We start from the raw sequence: 24843 nt of genomic DNA, 5'->3' as shown, positions 1-24843 counted from the left end.
GGACACGTTGCTGTGTAGGTGTGGCTGATGGGGAAGAGGAAGAGATTCTCAGCCACGTTCCCCATTACGGGTCACACCGCATGGACTTCCAGATAGTGTATTCTAATGCGCATTTATAGATAAACACAATGCCCCAATCCAGGAACAGATTGTTTTTTTGAAAGTGTTTTTTTTTTTCTTTTCTCTTTGTGTTTTTCCTTGCAATGACATTGTGAAAAGGCAAAATACATTGGTGCTAATTGGCCATTAAAACGAAATTGCGAATAATCGTAGGTGATAGTGTGAGAAGGATAAATGGTGGGCACAGCATCACGCTTGTCTCACTTGAGCAGTTGTTTTGAAACCGAGCTCTCATTCTGTTGCCATCGTAATCCTCGGCTGCGAAATGGCCACCACAAATAAGTCAATCCAAAGGGTCCTCTTTACCAGTTTTCTTTGTGGGAAAATTTGCTCATTGTGTTTGTACAAATCTTAGCCACTGCCAGCAAAAGTTTGATTCCTTCAGGAATCGGTGGGAGCGATTACCCATTTTCACAAAACACGACACATGTACGAGGCCTGATGTACAAATAACTTTGTTCTACAATAATTCAAAATAAAAAAGGATGATGTAGACAGTTGCAAGCTCAAAAAAGCAAAAGAACAGCCCGCTGAACTGGACACTTCAATGAGCGTCCGCTTTGTTTGAGAACGTGACGTCACCATCCATATATGGGCACATGGCTGTTTTTTTTTTTTTTTTTTTTCCAACAGCCTCAAGAAATAACTTGAGTTAAATTTCATTAATTTTCCCAATGGTTTGCATCGAACTATTTAATGCACATATTAATATCGATAAATTTTCAGAACATGTTTGGTGACCCACAACCTGCTCTTTAAAGGGATCTGATGTGGTTTCAGCCACAGTCTGGCCAGCCGTTCAACCTTTTCATTGGAGTGCTTGAAGCACTTGCCAAGCATCCTTCAGGTCGATTGTGGTACAGTTCATGTCCTGATCAGAATGTAGTGTCAGCAGTTGCTAAAAGGTAGAGGTACACGATTCAAAGTTTAAAAGGAAAAATATTTGATAACACCATTCACAATCAGAGCAAGAAATTTTTATTTTCAAACAAACCAGGAAATTCAATCCATTCAATGTGAAGCAACAAACAAAAATGAGAAATAACCTGTGTGCTTCAACTCATTTGCTTCATTTATCCACAGCCTCTGCTTTACAGATGTCACCACCACGATTCCGATCGTGATCCTGGTTCAACGGAGTTTTCTGCATGACGGAGTCGAACCCCGTTTTGAAAGATTCGAGCACGCTGGTTAAACGGATACGACCGCTCTCTGCAACACGTTGGATCCCGACAGAACTCTTCCTGAACACCTCTCGCCCGGCCTTGGTCGACACAGCATGGAGTCGACGGTAAAAGTCGAGCGACGAGGAGCTCAGTACGACAACCTTTTCTTCATGACCTTCACCTTCAAGACGCACAGGTATTAGTTTCTCAAAGTACAAAAACAGCATCACTTCCCAAATCCCCACAGCACTGACACACCTGGCTCATCTTTTGGCAGGTATCGGTCCACCTGAGAAAGCATAGACTCTGCACCAGACATGACCACCTGTCCAAACTTGGTTTTCAGGAGCAAGTCTGTTCCGTCCAACACGGCCTGCTTGGCTCTCTCCAAACCCACTCTGACCTGGGACTTAGACCAATCCAGAAGGACCCCCATTTGTTTTTGGACATTTTGCAAGTTCTTCTTCACATCATTAAGAACCTGCAGACAAGGCAACATCCAATCACATTACAGCAGGCCTGTTTATGAAGGCAGTTGTACAAGCATTAGAAGATGCATTTCTCAAGTTCCAAAGACAGGTGTCTTCACACTAAATTCAAGGTGAACAACCAACCCCTGTTCTCTTTAGAAGATACCTTACCCCTTTATCTCACCTAAATAGTGACTCCCCCAGTATCTTGGCGGTGTCATTATGAAGGGCTGAACCATTTAAAGCCTTTTACAGGTATTTGAAAGCAAAGTCTAAGGCAGTGATGGAAGTTGAACAGCTTGAAGGGTACACCAACTCTTACAGTCCTGGTTTAGGGGGTAAAATGGGGTTAATTAGAATAGTTATTTATTGGTGCAAGTGCATGTTGGAATTCGTTTGTGTAGTGTTGTAATTGCTGCAACTAACGGGTTAATGTTTAGGTCGCTGCCTTCCCACCTAAATGCATTTCAAATGCTCCACCCCCCACCCTCCGCCTCTCAACACTGCAAATCCCTGGGTAGATGTGTATTTTTTCCCCACTCTGCTCACTGCATGGCAAACTGAAGGGGAAAAAAAAAAAAAAACACCCTCCCCTACTCCCACCCATCAGCACAGATGTGTCACATGATGTTGGTAGACTCCAAGGGTGTCACATGATGATCTGCACATCATGTGCAAGCTGGGAGTATAAAAGGCAAGGCAATGCGTTCAAGTGGTTGACGTTCGCAAGCTCACCGTGTGGTTCATGGTCTGAGATCCTTGTGGACTGAGATTCCTGTTCCCGGTGTGCGGAGACATGTGGTGCCCAAGCCTGAAGACAGAGCTGTACGATCTAGCTACCCCACAGTCCTGCAGCATAGTCTGATATTTCAGATAAATTGTTCAAATTTGCATAAAAAGCACCAAAATTGGTACACATTTAGAATAATGTATTCTGAACAATTCTAGATATGGAGCCACCCGAGATTGTGCCTTGGTCAGCTTCGGCGACCATTTTCCAAAATGGCCACCATTCTACTTTAGCAAAATTGGCTATATGCTCTTTTTTATTGTATTGGTGGTAGATACAAGGAAAGTAAAATTCAGCAAATTAACCATGAAAAGGTGTATTCAAATATTATGAGCCAGTATTTTTGGTAAAAAAGCCATCATTTGATTTGTAAATTACTGCTCCTGAAAAGTACCTATTATTGCCTGGAGAAAGAGTCAAATGATATTAATCACATTCAATGGGTTTGGAATCAACAAAAATTGCATTATAGATTACATACTTTACATACAGCTGATTACATACAGGACCAAGACCTGCCCCCAGACATAGCCACCCTGGAAGACTGATCTGTTCACATGCTGTTCCAAAGCATCGTAGGTAGGTGGGATGCGCTGGACGGAGTTCCTCTGGCCTCGTTGACGTCCGTATATGGACTGGTGCGGTCATAGAGCACCACAAACCTTTCAATGCAGTGCATAGTGTCATCCTGGATGTTGAGTGGCGTGGTGGTCAGGGTCACAAGAGAATCTGTCAGTTCTGGAAACAATTTCCATGTGGCCCAGGCAGATTTCTTCCCATGCCCCACGAATGCTGATATCGTGTCACATCCGGTCATGACGTGGACGACAGGGAGGGCACGTGCCTTCTGTGGACCGAGGGAGGCAGCTATTTCATGGGCAGGGATGTAGCGGTAGTTCTTGCCCATCCCAAAGGCAATCCAGAGTTCATCCATGCATGGTAGTGCCTGGGCTACCATCACCGCCAAGATGACGACATCGGTGTCTATGGTTCAAACTTGAATCCGACGGTGGTCATGTTCTGCAGCATGATGTGAGTATCGGCCTCTTCTTGACCACATGGAGCCAGAGAGCTTTCATCTTCCTGCCTTGGAAGGCCGATGACTGCTTCACCATCAGTGACTACCAGCTCCTTTGCCTCGTCATGGAAGGACTGCACTAGCACATCGGACAGGAAGGTGAAGAGCTCCACCTTGTTTGTGTCGACACGTAGGAAACTCTGCCAGTTTCCTGGTATGGCTGCGGTGCTCACCACGCGCCATCGCACCCCTTTTCCTCGTTTCTCCCTTGTCGCCGTCTTCAAGGAGCCATCTTTGTAGCTATCCCAAACGAGGTAGAGACGTGAAGCACGACGCAGCTGCCCCTCGACGCATGGGATGAAGAATTGGTGGGCATATTCTTCAAATGTCTTGGCAGTGCCAGGCTTCAACATCTGCACGATGACTGCGCCATCAAGGACAACAGAAGTGACAGCAGGTGCATCAGACTGAGCTTCAGCAACGCCTTCAAGGCACACCAGCAAGTCGCTTTTGCTACCCAGGTGTAGCTTAGCTGCATCAGATAACGTGGGAGGGCATGCTCGATTTTCATGACGGAAGAACTCGTCCAGGTAGCCGATGTAGAGCCTTGCAAATAAGGCCACATCATTCTTCACAGGTGCTTCCTTGCCTTTGGGTGCTTTTGGTCTGTCTGTTCAAAGAGGGAGAGTTTGTTCCTATTTATAGGTTCGTCAATAGTCTTGGTTCTGTCGATGAGGCAATCCTTTGAGTATCACCTCTGAGAAACCTACAAAGAACAACAATGACAGATATCCCATGTTGTTAAAGTAGAATGGTAGCCATTTTGGAAAATGGCCGCCAAAAGCTGACCAAGGCAAAATCTCGAGTGGCTCCATATCCAGAATACATTAGTCAACATATGTACCAATTTTGGTGCTTTTATGAAAAGTCGAACAATTGGTTCGCTATGCTGCAGTACTAACATTACAACGTGCTGGTACCATTTTTGCACTGAGACAGTGAGCAAGCAGGGCTCATGCCACGAGTTAGTTCAGTCATTCGCCTGCTGAGTCTTGTGTGGTCCCCAAGTTAATGTGATTGGTTTAGTAATTAAAGCTGAGGACTTATTTATTACTCACTAGCAAATACAACCTGTCACTTTGCTGATGGAAATATTGTGAGGGGAGGGGGGAGAAAAGTAGCAACACCTCACCAAACATTGCTATACATTCTGGGAGGGAAGGTGGCAGTGAGTAGTATGGATTGGGGGGGGGGTATGGAGAGTAGGATGCGATAAGCATGAGGGAAGGGGTTCTCATCTTGTATTTGGTAGTGGGACCTGTGAAGAAGAGGGAGGGGGGGGTAGCACAGGATTGAACAAAATGGGGTGTTAAAAGAGCATGTTGATAGTGCCCAGAGAGGTTTGGGGGGGGAGGGGGAAGGGTGAGAGGGTGAGATGAGGTAAGCAAGAGGAAAGCAAGAGGAAAGGAATGGATGGTAAAACGTACCCAAACAGCAACATTTTCTTTTTAACCACCAGGTTTGACATAAAACCAGGCTGGAGCATTTAAAACCCACTACTTGGCAAACACCTGCCTGTACCTCTCCAGTCAACTCACTGCGAATCAGATTTGTACATTCTACACTGGGGAAGCAGTTTTAAATTCAAAACAAAAAACTTGGTCCTTAAGAGGGGGAGGCGTGATGACCAGTTTAACGGCCATCCGAGAGATGCCACGCATTGAATCAACCTACCTGTAAAACACTGGGGTGACAGTTTATGGCTGCATCAGGATTCAAACCCAGACTAGACAACTTGGAGCAGTGGTGTGTACCTCCATTAATCTTTTACAAAGAAATCACTTCACACAAAAAAGGTGGGGAGGAGAAAAAGGAAAAGAAATAAATAAAAATTACCCCGGTTGGGGGTGACGGTCATCTCTGATAGGCTTAGAATGGCTTCGATGTCGTCTCGTCTTTCGGTTCAACGTACAGACGAAAGCCCGTGAGTAAAAAGGATAGAAAACCTCAGAAATCAAACTACAATTCTGAGTTATCCGGAGATAGATTTTGAAAATGGTTGATTTGAAACATTTATGATCAATGCGTCTTCAAAAGGTCGGGCAAAATTTTTTTGACCACATCACAGACGATTTTTCCAACTTTGAAGACACGTGACTCAATAACCAGGACGAATTTTTAAAAACCGGCCCGAACAAATTTAGATATTGTTCCATATTATCAGAATCCGAAGATCGGATCACAAACGGCGGAGGAGATAGATTTCGAAAATGGGCGATTTCGCAACTTTGGAGTGACCTTGACCTTCAATCGTGTCAAACGTCAGTCGTGCATCTCTCAGACATCTACCCACATACCAAGTTTCATCAAGATCAGGCGAATTTTTTTTGACCATATCACAGACAATTTTAACAACTTTGAAGACACGTGACTCGATAAACAGGACGAATTTCAAAAAACCGGCCCAAACAAATTTCGATATTGTTCCATATTATCAGAATCTGAAAGAATTTCGAAGATCGGATCATAAACGGCGGAGATAGATTTTGAAAATAGACGATTTCGCAACTTTGGAGTGACCTTGAGCTTCAATAAGGTCAAAGGTCATACAGTCATGCATCCCTCATCAACATCTACCCACATACCAAATAGAGAAAAATCAGAAGAAAAAAAAAAAATGGGGACGGACGGACATCGAGACTGGTTTTATTACGTCATTTCTAACGAGATGACCTAAAAAAAAAGGCTACCTGCAGAGCCAGCAAGGTGTTCGGGTCAGACAGGTTTGCCCTGCCAACAGGCCACTGGTAAGCAAGGGGGAGGGGGGTGGCACATATGACCTTGAGGTGATAAAAGGGTGGAGCACCCACAGAAGCGGAGGAGTCACCTGGAGTCCAGAAAGGATACTGAACCTCACCTGCTCACTGAGCTCGAGCCATTGCCTCTCCCATCCTCCAGCCTGAACATGGGACTTAGTGCCAGGACAGCAGCTCTGCCACGGACTAATTTGCCAACAAACTATTGCAGGACTGTCAACATTTATCTTGTGGATTCTGTCTTTCGTAATGTGCTCGTCGGACCCCCAAGGATCTCCAGTCATTGGTATTGTGGACAAGGTTGTTGGTTAGGCCATTTGTTTAAGCGCTTTGGAATTCCATTCCCGACATGACAAATCAAACATTACTGGTCTGGGGTGAATTCAGGTCATGGAACCTCATTTGGAAATAAAGAAAGCCCGTTGAAGGTTAATTGGCAAAGATCAACATCGCATATAAAGATCGCAACACGTCTGACATCATTCAGCCTAATCAGACGTTTGGTTCCTAATTATCAGAACTCAGCTGATTAGACACATGATCCGGTTGGGGGGGGGGGAGGGAGGAGGAGGGGTGGTCATCAAATCGGTTGACCATCAGTCTCAGACGAGACTCACCGGAATCGTGCACAAATCACATGACCAACAATAATTTGGTTTCACTGCATGTGCGGTCGTGTTCTTTTCTCCCCACAGAGTTCATAAATTCCTTGTTAATGAGAACCTATTTCTTGGTCATCAGTGAATGGAAACCCAACAAGCGCATAGAAAATTGGAAGCACCTTTGTTGGACTGTTTGGGGGAAGAAGAAAAAATAATAAATAAATAAATAAAAAAATCACAATTAAAACAGTTACCTGGAACAGTTTGCTTGGCCATTTGACAGACATTATCATGGTCATGCAGTTAACCCACCAACTCGCACAGAAAATTAATGGGTGGAATCGGAGACCTTCTGGGCTCCTACCCACCTGGTAATGCGACCAGTCACCGAAACAATTAAAACAAGATGAAGACAATGTTACTGTCATCGTGAACAAGCAGCACTACAGGAATATTTTTTAAATAGTTCATCCATACCTTGTTGGCAGGTTGGTGCAAGATCGGTACCTTCTCTTCCACGAGATCGAGACCCCGGCACACGAGCTCGTCGACAAACTTAACTGGAGAAAAGATTGTAGGAATCTCAGAAAGATCACAGATATAGATAAATCACTCGAAGGGGACAATTTCAAAAACTACCCAAACTACCTCAAGCCTTCACCAGAATAGATCACAAAACAAGTTCAGACATCATGTCCGATGTGCACAGAATCACTCACTCTGTGGATGAAGAATCCTGGCGATTGGTTGGATCCCACTGGAGACGATCACAGTTACTCCCGTGACACCCTGTTCCACCATATTACCCAGAGAGAGAAGAACAGGCCGAGACTCCTTCCCTCTCTTGTAGACCTGAACAAACTCGTCCATGGCAGAACTGAACAATGGGAGTGAATACAATCTCTGCACCACATTCTGTGGACAAGAACAAAGTTTAAACAAGTGAGCACAATATATGCCTGAACAAGGTGTATATACAGAATTGTGCTACTACATGGAAGACAGCATCCTGGTTGCCATGGCAACCACTTCAGATGACGAACGTATGTCATGACACAGTCTCCACATTCTGTACCTATGTACCAAATATGAAACGTGAAAGTTGAAAACTTTGGGAGTTAGAGTGTGGACAGGAACAGACGGACAGACGACCAGCATCACATAATACGTCCCGATTATATATGTATAATCGGGCGTATAAAAACACCTCACCGACACGTTATTAACAAGAATGAGTGAACACTTTCTGGATTCAGACGAAAGTCCTCCACCATGTAGCAAAATTTCATGGAGCTGCCTCCTCCAACAACAACAAAAAATAATTATGCGAGAACAATCATTTTACACAGCCTCATACGAGTGACCCTTCCACCGACAGGAGTCCGTTAAATGGGGTTAGGAATGGTATAGGAAGCTGAAATTTAGCATGCCATTTCTAACATACATGTAGTACATTGTGTGCAAAGCACAAGCCTCTAAGTGATGAAGTTTCAAAATGGGCTTCCGGCATGGATGTGCAAAAATGATGGTATTCAGACCCCTAAAATGGACACATTTTCCCTCATATCTTGACCAATATAGTAGCTACAAGAACGAGTGAGCACGTTCCAGATTCAGAAGGAGGTCCTCTTTCATGTGTTACAATTTCATGGAGCTGCCTCTTAAAATAAAAACATTATGCGGGAAAAAAAAAAAAATCAATCATTTTACACAGCCCGTCATACGAGTGATTTTTCCACTTACAGGAGCCTGTTAGATGGCCTGAGGAAGCTGAAATCTTGCGTGTAAGTCCTAATGGATGGGGTAGTTCAGAATGTGTGAAAACCTTAACGATTGGTCTTTTAATTTTGAAATGAGCTTCTGGCATGGATGTGCAAAAATGATGCTATTCAGACCCCTAAAACAGACGACACATCTTCCCTCATATCTTGACCAATATAGTAGCTGCAAGAATGTGTGAACACTTTCTATATTCAGAAGGAAGTCCTCTATCATTTGTTAAAATTTCATGGAGCTGCCTCTTAAAATAAAACAAGGTATATACAGAATTTTGCTAAGACATGGAAAACAGCATCCTGGTTGCCATGGCAACCGCATGTCACGACACCGTCTCCAGTCTGTACCTATGTACCAAATATGAAACGTGAAAGTTGAAAACTTTGGGAGTTAGTGTGGACAGGAACAGACGACCGGTATCGCAGAATAAAAATTAAAAAACGAGGACGTGTCATGTTCTGAAACAAGAGGTTCTCATTCGAAGAGCTGATGCCGAGTGTCAGAATTGAAATTACAAACAAACCTTCTCAATCTATGTTAAACTAGAGGGGGAGCACTCGGTTGAGTGCAAAACCTCCACCGCCAATACTGCTGGGTCACTCAAGTGACCCTGATATCCCATTCATTGTAGGTCAAAACGGATCAGACTCCACTGAACCACGATTGAATAAACTAAACTAGATCGACGTACATGTAGAAATTCCAAAAAAAATAAAATCGAAATTTTTTTGGAAAAAAAAAAAAAAAAGCAAAATCGTTTTTTTTTTTCCCCCCCAACTATTTTTTTTGGGGGGGGAGGGGGTTGGAAATCACGTAAAACATGTAGAAATGCAAAAAAAAAATTCAAATATTTTTTGAAAAAAAAGTTGCAAAATTGTTTTTTTTCCTCCAACAAACTTTTTTTTTGGTTGGAAATCACTTAAAACGTGTAGAAATGCAAAAACAAAAACTCAAATATTTTTTCGAAATGGCCGCCATATTGGACTTTGGACCAAGTCCAAAGTCTCATGGCATGATCCTTGGACCATACCTAACCCCCCACCAAGTTTCAAATTCCATAATACTGTTCACAAAGTCATAGACTGGTACTTACGAAATCAGCAACTTGACCTCTGACCTTGTCTAACAAAATCTGTCTCTGGAGAAGGTAGCGACACAAACCAGAAGTTTCTACGATGATTCTGTACTAAACCATCAAAAATCGAATGTTTTGGATGTTTGACCTCACTGTGACCTTGACCTTTGACCGATTTTGACCAAAATCTAATCAGCACTAGCCACCACCCTCCTGAATCACATGGTGTAATTTGACATTGGTAGCTTGTTCCGTTCGAGTTATCGTGCCTACAAACAAACAGAGGACAGAAGTCATCAATATACTTACAAAATCTTTAGATTTCGTAACAAACAAACAGAGAGGGGTGAAAACAGTAACCTCCGTCCATCTTCGATGGCAGAGGTTAACTGGAAGGGAACTCTGTAGAGTGCATACCTCCACCAGGCTGAACAGTTTACCTTGTATCTCACCAATAGGCCAGGTGTCTGGACCCAGACCTGAACCAAAATCTAATTGGCTTGTTCTTGTCAACTCATCCACAAACTTTTTGAGATATCATGTTATGTCATTTTTGGCCCTATCTCTCAATGGTGAAGAATCACTTTTTAAAAAGTTCTAGTTGTCAGATCCGGATCTTCAGCAAAACCGAATCGGTTTGTCCTCGTCACACACCCAACCTGTCCACAAAGTTCACATCCGGATCCGTCCACAACCTTTTGATATATCCTGCACACAGACAGAGAGGGGCGAAACCATAACCTCATCACCTTCGGGATCCCAGTGGGGTTTGAACCATCGACCTCCTAAGTTCAGAACAGACACAAACCATTACACCAAACAAATATATGGCGATTCAAACAGAGAACGTCAGCATCAACAGGGAAGTGCTTCGATGGGAATAAAATGAGTGAACAAATCACAAGAACTTTAGGGTGCAATACATACAGGAAGAACCCATTGTCCATTCCATCCAAACTCATCACTCATCCATCCAAAACCCACGAATCATATTTAAATCCCCGGGGATTTGCTCCAGTTATCCCAACCAATCAGATTCGAACTCGATCCACCAGGTGCAGATGAAGAACCAACGAACCCACCTTGGTACCGACGGTCTGAACCTCCATGGCCATGACGTTCAAACCGAGAACCGTTTAACGGGGAGAGAAACGGGGAGGATTACCTGGACCGACAAGGGTTAAATCAAGGTGAGAACCACCAGGTGGGGACCGGGAACCTGAACCACGGGACAGAGAAGGAAAGGACAAAACGAACGGATTTATTTACCTTTTTATACAAAAACACGAACACCTGCTCCTCTGACGTCACACCGGTGCACACTTCCAATCAAACATTTTTATTCCTCTCCGAGGATTTATTGAAACAATGATATTTACACAAACATGGAACATTCTAGATGTTTCCACGTGACTCCCTTTATGTGTTTTCTTTAAATCTTATAATCATAAACATGTTCATGAAAACCCGCACATGGCAGGTGGTCATTTGGCCCGCTATACCTGTACCAGCACATAGCAAGTGGTCACTTGGCCCGTTATACCTGTACCAGCACATGACAAGTGGTCATTTGGCCCGCTATACCTGTACCAGCACAAGGCAAGTGGTCATTTGGCCCGCTATACCTGTACCAGCACATAGCAAGTGGTCACTTGGCCCGTTATACCTGTACCAGCACATGGCAAGTGGTCATTTGGCCCACTATACCTGTACCAGCACATGACAAGTGGTCATTTGGCCCGCTATACCTGTACCAGCACAAGGCAAGTGGTCATTTGGCCCGCTATACCTGTACCAGCACATGGCAAGTGGTCATTTGGCCCGCTATACCTGTACCAGCACATAGCAAGTGGTCACTTGGCCCGTTATACCTGTACCAGCACATGGCAAGTGGTCATTTGGCCCACTATACCTGTACCAGCACATGACAAGTGGTCATTTGGCCCGCTATACCTGTACCAGCACATAGCAAGTGATCACTTGGCCCGTTATACCTGTACCAGCACATGGCAAGTGGTCATTTGGCCCACTATACCTGTACCAGCACACGGCAGGTGGTCATTTGTCTCACTGTCTCACTGCTACCCAGGTGTGTTACAATTTTGTGGTTCGAGCTATCGGGTAAGTTTACCTTTGTCGAGGTTATAGAATGAATTTGTGTAATTTTTCTTTTGTTTTTTTTTTGTAGTATATCAAAGAAATGGAGCGCGATGTCCAACAACGTAAACCAAGTAAGTGTGGATTTCACTCAATGTAATTGCAGTTTAAACAAAACAAGTTACAAACTGTTTTTCTGTGGCATGAATATCCCTCTCATCACTAAAGCAAGGGTTATACTGGCTGGTTTTCCATTGCCTTCCCATCATTGAAGGCCGAATTTGGGATTTGTTCAGGATGCCGGTCATAGCTCACCTATTGTTAGCAAAGGACACCGTGGGATATTAAACATACACCTACTGAGATGTGATTTGATGGTCCAACGAAGATTTGATGCCAGAAACGTCGACTTCCCATTTCCTCGTGGTTCCTTCCATGTTTCACCAAATCACATTGGTGCTTCGCAGGTAGCACGTTTGGTCACAAGGTTGTGACGTTGTTAGATATGCTTCCACCCACATTATTACATCATTATACATGCTTGTACCAAGTTTGATTTAAATCCCTGAACCCAGATTCTGGATATTAAACAATTCTGGCTGCCAAACCATGTGTCTGATCAGGTTGAAATTTGAAACCCATCTGCCACATGACTACAATCTCATAATGGTGACATTTCACGTCAATTGATGAAGCGGTTCAAGAAAAAGAATAAAAAATTTTTTTTTGTTCAATCCAATATGGCTGCCAGACCATGTGACCTATAATTATTCGTGGACACCCTGGTATCCCCAAGGTTTGGGGAACATGTGGGTGATGTTTCCCCTCGATCTGTCAAGCCGTTCTGGAGATGATTTTTAAAGGTTTGAGAGTAAATCCAACATGGCTGCCAAACCGAGTGACCTATGACATCATAGTTGGAGAACTTTTTGGTCCTCATGGATAGCCGATCACATGTACATAGTTTCACCTCTACCTGTTCAGCCGTTTCGGAGACGATTTTTTGAAGGTTTTTATGTTATTAACAATATAACTGCTGAACCACGTGACCGATGACGTCATCAATTTTTTCACCGTTACAATTTAGTCCTCGATGACCTTCAAAAATTTACATCCTGATCAGAGAAAGCATTCGACGTGTGCAATTATGACATCATAACAAAGCCACCCATGACATCATCAAAAAAAAATCAAACTTTCCCGTGGGGAGTACTTCACGTGTCAAGTTTCAGTTTTTTTTCCATGCAGCACTTTCGGAGATGGAGGTGCAAAGTTTTTCCTTTATTCCAACATGGCTGCCACACTACGTGACCTCTGATGTCATCAGTAAGAAAACATTTTGCTTGAGTAGTCACAGCAATGGTGAAAATTTCGTGTTAATTGGATAAGCAGTTGCAGAGAAAGCAGAAAATTAGCACGGACGGACGTACATACGTACAACCCAAGAACATAAAGCCACTAGTGAATTCGTCAGCGGAGGAAGAAAAATAATTATTATCAGATAATATAATTGGCCTTCAGGTCTTGTTGTTATATACTGCCTGCATTTTTTCCCCGGGAGCGATCGAGTGAGATGTTTTGTGAAGGTCGTATATTGAGGTTGTCGTCATTTGTTCTTTAGAAGAAATAAAATTCATAAAAAGACGTAAAGAGAAGAGAAAGCAGTCGAAGCGCATTTTGCAAGGTCCAAGATTGGTAATTGGTATGAAACCATAAGGCCAACATTCCCCAATTTTGTCATCCAGGAAATATTTAAACACATATTTCATTGAATTTCCCTGGGTACTTCAGGTCGTTGTTTATAAAGGGAACATCATTGATTGTGCATTGGGTTTTGTGATTGGTTTGATGATACCAGTGGTCACAAAGTTGGAGCAGGCCATGGCAGAGTAGGTACCCCGGTACCTTGTATTACAGGTGTTGGAGATTTGTATGGCAGTGAGGAAGGGAGTGACATTTTGGGTTTTGTGAGTATGGAAGGTGTGCACATCTGCAGGTGATGCAAGCTCAAGGAGAGCAGGATCTGTGAGCCCCTCCCTAACGTGCCTCGTCCCTGGGAGCCGGTATTATCTGGAATTTGGGGACCCGTCAGAAGAGGGTCTGGTTGGGGTGACCCTTGGTCACCCAGAGTGGGCAAGTGACCCTTGGAAGCCTTAAGTGTATCTGCGTTGGGAAATCTTCACAATGAAATACTCAGCTAAAACCATCTCGTCTGGGAATAACTAGCCTGGTAAAGACTTATTTGATGACTGTTGGGAATATCAAAAGCTTGGGAAGAACTTCACTTTTCCTCCTTTAGGATTAACATGTAAGAAGGTTGCAAAGGACATGGGGCTGGATTCCCTTCCTGCAACCCCCTTCCATCAAGTAGCAATTTGGCCTCCTTGGCCTCGTGAAACTACCTGTAACCACCTGGATCTCTGGGGAAGAACTGACAGGGGTAATCCTGGGGAAACATGTAACCAGTCAACAGAATTTATTAACTCAAATTGGAGTCAATCTTTGCATGTTTAACGGATGGGTCTAAAGACCCTGCCAATGGGAGAACAACTGCTGCAGTATGCATCCTGGACTTCATGGTTGTTTGATCAGTTTGGCTTAGTAACCATCTTGGTTTTCTCCACTGAACTATTTGCTGAAGTTATGGCCCTTGAATGGATCATTGAGTTGAACACTCTCAGTGTGATCATCCTCTCCAACTCACTTGCTGCATTCAAGGCGTTGGAATCCTGACATGTTTGTGACAGATTTGACTTGGTTCCTGAAGTTCTCCATTTGGTGAACACTGCGAAGGGGAGGGGTGTAGTGGTCGACCTGTGCTGGATCCTTGCCAATGTGGGCATTGATGGGAATGAGGCCTGTGATCAGGCAGTGAAGTAAGCATTAACCAGAGAGTTGGTGTCAAAGCCACCCAATTCTCGCCTGTTTATACATTTATCGTTTTTAAAAGACTAGTCTAATAATATTTTTTATAAAGCATTACAGTGAAGTCTGATCCAAATAATTTTTAAGCAATATATGTGTTTGTATATTGTAATCAGTAAAAAATAGTGTGGTAGATAAAAACATTAGAAAGGAAATAACTTGCACCAAAAACTTTAACATTTTCACGCTCACGCCGGGTGTATCGCTATAGCTCTCTGTTCTTCGAACAGGTGAGCTAAAAATGGAAAATGTGACTCAAAGCTTTTTGTATTTCACCATAAATTTATTATATATTTGTTTAGAACTGTGGATTGCATTTTTAATAATCTTAGTAAGTGTGTACGTGTCAGGTATATGACCCACGTCATATTTGTTTGTGGTATAAAACTGATATGTCTGGGAAATGAGTCATGCAATTATTTTTTGGGGTTGGGGGGGGGGGGTTGGAGGTGGGGGTGGGGTCGGGGAGGTCTAAAAATCTGGCATGTCAGCAACCCGATTTGTCGGCTATGGAGATAGTGGAGACTCGTTCACAACAACGTCCTGAGAACCAAGAGACTTCTTCCGACAAACATCTTCCGAACCTAGAGACTGGTTCAGCCCAACATCTTGAAAACAAGGAGACTCGTTCATCTTTGCTTTCCTGGAAAAGAACAGTTTTCTGAAATTCACAACTTAGAACAAATGTGATAAACCAGATATCATATACTTCAGACCCTTTACACTCCTATAGCGAAGTCTGTGCACTTTGTTGAGATCCATCAAGCCACCACCACCTCCTCATCTTGGCAGGTACATTCACGCGATGCACTGGTTTCATGGAACATTTCATGGATGGTGAGGAGTTTCCTTGTTTTGGTGTCGAGTTTCTTGATTTCCAATTGTGCCAAGTTTACTCCCTTTGGTTATCTCCATTTGCGGGTTTCGGGAGGTGGGAGGAAGTTCTCTCTGAACTCAAAATCTCCACCTTCTTTTTGGTAACGGATCACGATTCATGAACCAAACTGTGAAGTTTCATTCTCACAGCATCGTTCCAAGGGCTTTTTTCAAAATCTTCACTGAACCTCTGACAGCTTCCAATTGTTTGGAGTGATATTCCCTGGAAGGATTTTTAAATACTCCGTAAGGGGTTTTTTTTTTTAAATCATTCCTGTTGCTCCGACTATCACAGGTACAATTTCAGCTTTCTTCAATTTACAAGTCCTCTTGACCTCATTTTTGAGATCCTGGTATTTGGTCATTTTCCTGATTTCTGGGGATTTCTTTTTTTTATATTTTCCTCATTTTCAACGACTGGATTTGGTTTATGTTTCCAAGATTGTTCTGGAACCGCGATGTTGAAATGTTTACAGATGTGCCAGTGGATTACTCTACAAATGCTGTCATGTCTTTCTGTGTACAGCTGTTCTGACATGAGTGTTTTACATCCCAAAAGGGGGTGACTGGTACTTTCTGTTTCTACCCCACAAAACCTGCATTTTTCCGATTAGCTCAATCCTGCTATTTTCTTAAAGGAATTAGTGTAGTGTCCTTGGTCTTGGGCATTTATAATTCATTCTCCACCCCAACTAATTTGACCGCTTCTTAGCCACTCCAAAGAGCCTTCCTTGTCAATCCCTATAAATCTTCTTCTCCAAAACAACTGAACAGATCGAGGAGAAACTTTACAGGTATGAGCGTCTATCCATGAGGAACAAAAGGTTCCCCACATCCTTTCATGTCATCGGTCACATGGTTTTTTCAGCCATATTGGATTTACCCTAAAACCGTTAAAAATCTTCTCCAGAATGGCTGGACAGATCTCGGGGAAACCTCACACACATGTTCCCTAAGCCTTGACGATACCAGGGTGTTCATGAGCAATTGATAGGTCACATGGTTTTGGCAGTCATATTGGATTGAAGGAAAATATTTTTTTAATTCCCTCTCTTGAGCCACTGCATCAATATGTGAAACTTCAAAATTTTGATCGAGTCTTGCTGGGGAATATGTGTTTTAAATTTCAACCCGATCGGATAAATCGTCTGGCAGCCAGAATTATTAAATTTTTTGAATCTGCATGTTTTATTATTTTTAAATAAGGCTCACTTGGCTATGCCTGGATGAGTTTGAGGGTAGAGGAGTAGCAGTTGAAATCCGAGTTCTATCGAGAGTCCTCCTGATGACTTCATCTTTATTCTTTGCTTGTTCGGGTTCCTCATGATGACTCCAATGCAGTACCTGCAGTATTTGGTCTTCCATTTAATTTGAATTTAAAAAAAATTAATTACACATTTGCTGCCAGAAAAGTTGGCTCGCACCAAGTCCTTCTCAAGACTGTGTGGGGGGTAAGTATTCTATGAATACCATCCAGTTTTTCTTTGCAATCATTGGGGCTGTTTCTGTTTCCTTTTCCTGTGTCGTATCCATAACTTGCACCTGCTTTTGGAAGTTCGTTGCTGAATGGATTTAGGATCCCCTTTCTGGTTTGTTGTTTTCTTGCTCGTGTGCAAATCTCATCCGATAGTCTGTTGAGCTTTTCACAAACTCCGCTAGTCCGACACACGGTGTTCTGTGCACTTGATTAAGCGCCATCAAACCACCTCCTTCTCCTCGTCTCGGTAAGTACAACCGAAGTATACATTGGTTTTTGTGTCGCTTTATATCGTTTGATGTCGTTTTAAAGATGACAACATTGTAAATGATTTGTCACACACAGAACACTTGTGTGGCCTCTCTCCTGTGTGTACTTTTTGATGATTCCTTAAATTTGATGAATGAGCAAAGGCTTTCGGACACAAAGAGCACTTGTGTGGCTTTTCACCTGTGTGTGTTCTTTGATGACTCCTAAAATGTGACGATTGAATAAAGGCTTTAGGACACAAAGGGCACTTGTAAGGCTTGTCTCCTGTGTGTGTTCTTTGGTGAACGCGTAAATCTGACGAGCGAGCAAACTCCTTTCTGCAAGTAGAGCACTTGAACGGCTTCTCACCCGTGTGGATTGTTTGATGTCGTTTTGAAGATGACAGCATTGTAAATGATTTGTCACACACAGAACACTTGTGTGGCTTCTCTCCTGGGTGTGTTCCTTGATGTCGTTTTAAAGATGACAACGTTGTAAAGGATTTGCCACACACAGAACACTTTTGTGGTCTCAGAATTCCTTGGATATTCTTGAGGGCTTCTGTACAATATTTACAAAACACGCTGTTGAATGTTGCAGCTTCTTGCGTAACAGTCTGTGTCACGTGACGATTGAAAACTTGTGTGTTGAACAACTGCGAGCAGTTGGAACAAGAATCCGGGTTCATTTGTTTCTCTGTAAAGACAAGTCACAAAAAGCATTGACAATTCACACCAACTTGTCCATATTTGATATTTCAGGTTGATTTAAACATATTTCTGCCCTCCACTCAAGGAAGAGGGTCCAGTTAGGATTCAAAATGGAAGAATTTTGGAACTGGCCGAATGAATAAAACAGTTATTGAGCACACACGAACTACCTGAAGAAAGGTTGTTCCATCGTTCTGGACAGTGTATAACAATCAGAGGCTTGTCTGACCAATATTAGTTTCTCCTTGGTTTCCAGAGTGGTTAACATCGTTCGATCAACATTCCATTCAATCCATCCATTGCTCATCCTTCACATAGACAGGCTGCATCCTCTTTGCTTTCTTCAAACCTTGACAAAATCACAAGCTGGTCAAATACTTGGAATATGCCTTTCAATCCTGACAAATCTCACATTCTCTCCGAAAAGACTGAATGGCAAGCCCTCATAATTACTCTCTTAACAATCCCCTTGAGGAAGTTCAGTCACTCAAACTCCTGGGTCTCACTATCAGCTATGATCCTTCCTCCAAAGCCTGTTGGCAACTGGGCATCCTCTGTCGTACGAAGTCCTTCCTTGGTCCTTCCTCCTATCCACTTACAAGACCTTCATCTGCAGCTTGATTGAGCATTGCTCTCCCCTCTGGGCTGGGTACCCTGCTTCACACCTTGTTCAGCGTGATTATTGGTATCTCCCACATTAAAGCTGAGGCTATGGGCCTATCACTTTCCCATCTCAGACAGGTATGTTGTCTCTCTGTCTTCTACCACCTACTTTCTTGTCTTGTAGCATCTGTGCTTTTGATACTTTGCTCTATCTCCCCCCCCCCCCACACCTCTCCATCCCCACATTTATGCAGGGTGCAAACTACATAAATCCAGAATCACTGCTCACCTTTACTCATTCGTCCTCTTCCCCTCCCCCCTTGTGGAATCAACATTCTTTACAAACTCATGATTCCATCCAGATATTCAAGACAGCTCAGCTGTTCATCACCATCTCAGATCATCCACCATCGAAAAGATGACCTTTTCCACCCCCATTAACCCCTCCACCCCCAAGCCCACCTTCTTCCTGAGAATCTGCTTCTGTATACATCTTGTCCACCCTGTGCATCCTCTCTGAACCCCCTTTCTTCTCCACTTCCCTTTCTTCTCCACGTCTCCCTCTAATGTAGCCTGCAACCATGCTGTTGGTGTTTCCCCCCTCATTGTACTCTTCTTTTTGTTCTGTTGTATCCTCATCCATTCAGTGTTCTCACTCTTCCATGAGCATTGACGTTGTATGCAAAACAAACAAACAAATCTGTGACAGATACAACCACTGTCTTTCTGTCAATGGTCAAAATAATTGTTGCAAGTACTACCAGGTGATCTGTAGAATGATAAGAATAGTTTTATGGAGAAATAGTGAGGTTAAAATAGTAATCATTAATAGAATGGAATCCAGAATGCTGTCACAGGGCAAGCTAGTCATCAATAGGAGAGATGATGACATTAGATATCAATCTGATCGAGAACTTGAATGGTGGGATACACAACTCAAGCTGAACTACAAAGGCATACCTCTACCAGGGTGAACGGTTTACGTTTTGCACCACACCGCTAGGCCGGATCTTAACCAAATCAAACCGGATTATTCTTGTCACCGAACAAACACATCCACCAAGTTTTGTCATAACCCATGCACAACTTCTTGAAATATCATGCTATATATCATTTTTAGCCCGATCTCTCAATTATGAAGAACCGATTAAAAAATTTCTCGGGTCCAAATCCGGATCCGCACCAAAATCAAATTGAATCGTTCTTAGCACACATCCAAACTATCCACAAAGTTTCGTCAAAATCCATCCATCACTCTTTGAGATAGCCTGCTCACAGACAAAGAGACAGGGTTGAAAACATCACCACCATCCACTGTTGGTGGTGGAGATAACTATGATAGCAGCTGCCAATAACTCAACACAACCTAACCACAAGATCACAGAGAATAAGAGACATAATCGAATAAATAGTGTGCATTTTCACTTCCGACCCTTCAAACGATCTCAGATGTTTAAGGAAAGGGTCCAGGCTGAATACATTGCGTTAAAAGAACCAGGAGATAGGAGAAGTGTTCAAGATTGTCACGTAACTGAGTTGTTGAACTCCTTTCGACAGGAAATCATCCAAAGTTGGTGTCAGTGATTGTAACACTGCGGAGCGATGTCGCAGGAATTTTAAATGGTTGTGACTTATTTGATGCAATGATCTTGAATATGTATTTTTTTTTTGTGCAATGTGTATTATTAAATGAAATAGGTATCCCTGTCTCGTTCACTAAAAACAAGCGATTTGAGTGAAAACAATTTTAATGGACCTGTCATTCTGCAGGGATTGGAACAAAATTATTTCATCGGGAAAGAATGATCTAAATAAATAAACACAATGTGATGTGATCTGTAGAGAGCTCGGCTTACCTTCGAGCAGCTGAGCAGCTTTGCTTGGCTCCGTGGGTGGAGAATCACACGGTTCCTGCTTTACATGATCATTGCTCAAAGCATCCTGGGAAGTGTGAAGAAGGTTGTTTTGGAAAGTTTGAAACTTCACTACTTGAGCTTCATCTGCAAACCATGTGACAACAGTTCATCAGATCAAAGGAAGAGCTAAACAAGCAAATCTAAACCAAAACATCAAACACATCGAGTCTCCAACAGACAAACTAACTTTCCTACTTGACTGAAGAGGTAAACAAAGGAAGGGGATCATGGGGGCAGGGGGGGGAACCCTCAAGAATTTGAAAGGGCAGGGTGGTCTAAAAATAAAGGAAACGCATGATGAAAGTTGCTAAAAAATTAAATTCTCAAACGTTTGCCATGGCCTGGTTAAACAAGGGGTCACTTTTGCTGATCACAGTTTTACTCTTTCTGGAGTGGTGGTGGTGGTGCCAACCGTCAAACCCACTCTATAGCTGGACTTATTCGCTTAGTCTGCTCCTGCATTATAGTCATTGGCATCAGATTTCACAATCAAACGGAAGACCAAACACTGCATTGGAGTCATCAGAAGGAACGCGAATAAGTAAAGAGTCGGTCAAAAAGATGGGAAAAACACTCTTCGCACCTTTTTTCTTGGAAACTCAACCTTTACATTTTCGTTATACAGTACTCCATTCCTCCTCAACAACATATATGTTGTTTAGATTATCATTTGTCATTATATTGTGATGTGCAAGGGAGGGGGGTGGTTGGAATTCCAGAGTAAGAAATTGACTTCCGGTTTTGGTTTTTGAGGCGACGGTTGGTTCTCTCCAGGGGTCTCTCCTGACTTTCTCAAAGATGAGTTTTAAGTTGCCGTTTGTCATGTTTTGACTGCTTATTTTATTGCCTCCGTGTTTACTGTGTGTTCCTAGTTTGGTTTTGTTAAAAAAAAACTTGTGCTATTTGATGAGTTTTCGTTGGTCTTGTCATATCAGGTTTCCCCGAGCCCTACCCGTATTCCCATATATGTGCACAATCATGTTTATTTGTATTTTCTTCCGATTACCATCAGTTTTTATTTTCTACACTTTTCCCTCCACCCTCCTTCGATCCCTCCCAACCATACCCTATGTTTCACGTCTTAATTTTTTTTTTTTTTTTTACACAACGACAAAAAAACCTTTCCCCTTCTCACCTTAAACCTCATGTAACCACGTGCCTTCCTGCACCGACTCTTCTTGTGGCTGCAGAACCTGGACATTAAACTTTAGCGCAATCCATATTGGCCATACGCAAGAAGAACAACCACCATCTCATGTCTTCTCCCATCCAAAATCTTGATCTTTACTACCCCCGTCAATCCACCCCAAACCCACCTCCTTCATATTCCCTGTTTTCCTTCCTGAGAATCTGCTTCTGCATCGATCTGCCTGACCAGATTAGAAGGAAGATATTTAATGCCACTGCAGAAACAGTATTGTTATACAAAGTGGACACTTGGACATTAACCGAGACCTTTCAGCAGGAAATTAATGCTACGCACTCACACCTTCTTTGAGCGGCCTTCAAGATATATTGGCTGACACATATCACTAATGAGGGGCTTTACCAGCGTACCAAGCTCAAACCACCGAGCCAAGTGTTGCGATGAAAGAGACTGCGACTAGCTGGACACATTATTCAATCTGAAGGGGATTGCATTCAACCAATCCAACATGTGTTGACCTGGCATCCCACGCAGTGGTTGCGTCGTGGTCAAAGATGCACCAGGCCTCATCTTGATCGGCTCTTGTTGGATTGTGACACCCGTGATCAGATTTCAGCAATACAGCATCTTGTAATTAGAGGTTGTTTAACACTTTCACCATTGTTCCTGGCATTGATGGAACCATTTTTGCTTTGTGCAGGTTTTCCTCCAACATTTCCTCGACTTTCACAGATATTAACTGAACTTGTGTTGCATTCAGACATAGCCTGGTTATTGGCGCCACTCACATTGCTCAGTCTCGGAAAATGTATACCATCAGTAGAGCATTCTGAGCCAACCTCAGAACATCAAATCTCTGACCCATACCAGATGCAATCTTGAGTGCAGATAGTCCATGAAATTGATAGATACACCTGTATATATTTCTAGTATCCTGTCTATCCTTTTCCATGAACACATCTAATATATAAAGCTCTTTCTAACCACTGACTGACTGATATTAAAGATCGGTACCTTCTGGGTGATGTAGAAAGCTGAAATTTGGCATGCCGATGGACATTGAAGCCGATGCCCCGGGAAAAACCACAAAACCATTGGAAAACATCCGTAAATGAAAATATAAATAAATGAAAGAAATTAATGTTGGTGAGCGACCCGAGACAATGGGGAAAGCAGGGTAAGTTTGCGTGCCGATGGATATCAAAGCCGATACAGCAGGAAAAATCACAGAACCATTGGAAAGAATCTGGAAATATAAATATAAATAAATAGGGAAAAACAAATGAAAATAAATAAATGAAAAAAAATAAATGCAGGTGAGTGACCCGAGACAATGGGGAAGCACAGTTCGTATGTTTACACAATGTGTTAGCATACCCCGCTAGTTATAAATAAACCCTTTTTATTATTCAAAAAAAAATCTTCCTGCCTTTTGCTTTCTCGTGCGACCCACCACCAGTTTTGGGTTGTATTTGGGCGATCCTTGGGCGGAACGTAAATGGCAATAAGTGTGAATGCAGTTTGGTGAATTCAACACTGTTTCGGTCATTCACGGAGGTGTTAGACCCCTGGCTCAGAACGTCTGTGTTAGCTGGGCATCTGTCGTGACAATATTCAAATAAACCCTGAAATTCCTCAAAATATGACGACGTGCAATTACAACATCTCTTTTCTCTTCTTCTTATGTCGTGTTGTGCAATGGGAACGTCAATGGTGAATGAATATTTTTACCAATTTATTTCTCATCGAACTGCGTTCATCACAGCCGTCAGTACATGCATGTTATTTTATTTTTTTTGTCGCAAAAGTCAAGGTTCGTGGAGGAGCTTGAACAGAGTAACGGATTGGGATGTAAAAGAATAAAAGGCATAGTTGAAGGAAAGGGGAAACACATGAACAGCAGGGATGAGAGAGAAAAAGAGAGAAAGAAAGAGAAAAGAAAGAAAGAGAGAGGCAGAGAGAGAGAGAGACGCAGAGAGAGAGAGAGAGGCAGAGAGAGAGAGAGAGACGCAGAGAGAGAGAGAGAGACGAGAGAGAGAGAGAGAGAGACGCAGAGAGAGAGAGAGAGAGACGCAGAGAGAGAGAGAGACGCAGAGAGAGAGAGAGACGCAGAGAGAGAGAGAGAGAGAGAGACGCAGAGAGAGAGAGAAAAGAGAGAGAGAGAGAGAGACGCAGAGAGAGAGAGAGAAAAGAGAGAGAGAGAGAGAGAGAGAGAGAGAGAGAGATAGAGAGAGAGAGAGAGAGAGAGGGAGAGAGAGAGAGAGAGAGAGAGAGAGAGACGCAGAGAGAGAGAGAGACGAGAGAGAGAGAGAGAGAGAGAGAGAGAGAGACGCAGAGAGAGAGAGACGCAGAGAGAGAGAGAGAGAGAGAGAGAGAGAGAGAGAGAGACGCAGAGAGAGAGAGAGAGAGAGAGAGAGAGAGAGAGGGAGAGAGAGAGAGAGAGAGAGAGACAGAGAGAGAGAGAGAGAGAGAGAGAGAGAGAGAGAGAGAGGCAGAGAGAGAGAGAGAGAGAGAGAGAGAGAGAGACGCAGAGAGAGAGAGAGAGAGAGAGAGAGAGAGAGAGACGCAGAGAGAGAGAGAGAGAGAGAGAGAGAGAGAGAGAGAGAGAGAGAGAGACGCAGAGAGAGAGAGAGACGCAGAGTGAGAGAGAGACGCAGAGAGAGAGCGAGAGACGCAGAGAGAGAGAGAGACGCACAGAGAGAGAGAGAGACAGAGAGAGAGAGAGACAGAGAGAGACACGGAGAGAGAGAGAGAGAGAGAGAGAGAGAGAGAGAGGCAGAGAGAGAGAGAGGCAGAGAGAGAGAGAGAGAGAGAGAGAGAGAGAGGCAGAGAGAGAGAGGCAGAGAGAGAGAGAGAGAGAGAGAGAGAGAGAGAGAGAGAGAGAGAGAGAGAGAGAGAGAGAGAGAGAGAGAGAGAGAGAGAGAGAGAGAGAGAGAGAGAGAGACAGAGAGAGAGAGAGAGAGAGAGACAGAGAGAGAGAGAGAGACAGAGAGAGAGAGACAGAGAGAGA

General features: G+C 43.2%; 2 protein-coding genes across 13 annotated transcripts in view; one reads left to right on the top strand and one right to left on the bottom strand.

Annotated features, from left to right (window-relative positions):
• Window positions 1–24843, top strand: part of PTDSS1 (phosphatidylserine synthase 1) — a 163610-nt gene that overhangs the window by 116597 nt on the left and 22170 nt on the right. For both annotated transcript variants that reach the window (XM_085862067.1, XM_085862066.1), the window contains exon 15: window positions 12022–12064. The gene's annotated coding sequence lies outside the window, so the exon portion shown is untranslated. The remainder of the gene's footprint in view (window positions 1–12021; window positions 12065–24843) is intronic.
• Window positions 1633–24843, bottom strand: part of LOC147009284 (uncharacterized) — a 32242-nt gene continuing 9031 nt past the window's right edge. For 8 of the 11 annotated variants that reach the window (XM_085861946.1, XM_085861948.1, XM_085861944.1 and 5 more), the window contains 2 exons: window positions 20627–20770; window positions 15951–18153 (listed from right to left, as the gene is read on the bottom strand). In XM_085861946.1, the coding sequence (XP_085718072.1) occupies window positions 17495–18153; window positions 20627–20770 (803 nt within the window). In that variant the 3' untranslated portion in view covers window positions 15951–17494. Of the gene's footprint in view, window positions 1768–5298; window positions 5406–7459; window positions 7543–7701; window positions 7898–15950; window positions 18154–18337; window positions 18517–20626; window positions 20771–24843 lie in introns of those variants that run through there. The other 3 variants (XR_015052836.1, XR_015052835.1, XR_015052837.1) reach the window with 3 other exon arrangements.

Source organism: Eptatretus burgeri, chromosome 17 (genome assembly GCF_056783735.1).
Source record: "Eptatretus burgeri isolate ZD-2024b chromosome 17, Ebu_testis_v1, whole genome shotgun sequence".
Classification (NCBI taxonomy): domain Eukaryota; kingdom Metazoa; phylum Chordata; class Myxini; order Myxiniformes; family Myxinidae; genus Eptatretus; species Eptatretus burgeri.
Note: the sequence above shows the minus strand (reverse complement) of the source record. Positions and strands in the feature narration are given on the sequence as shown.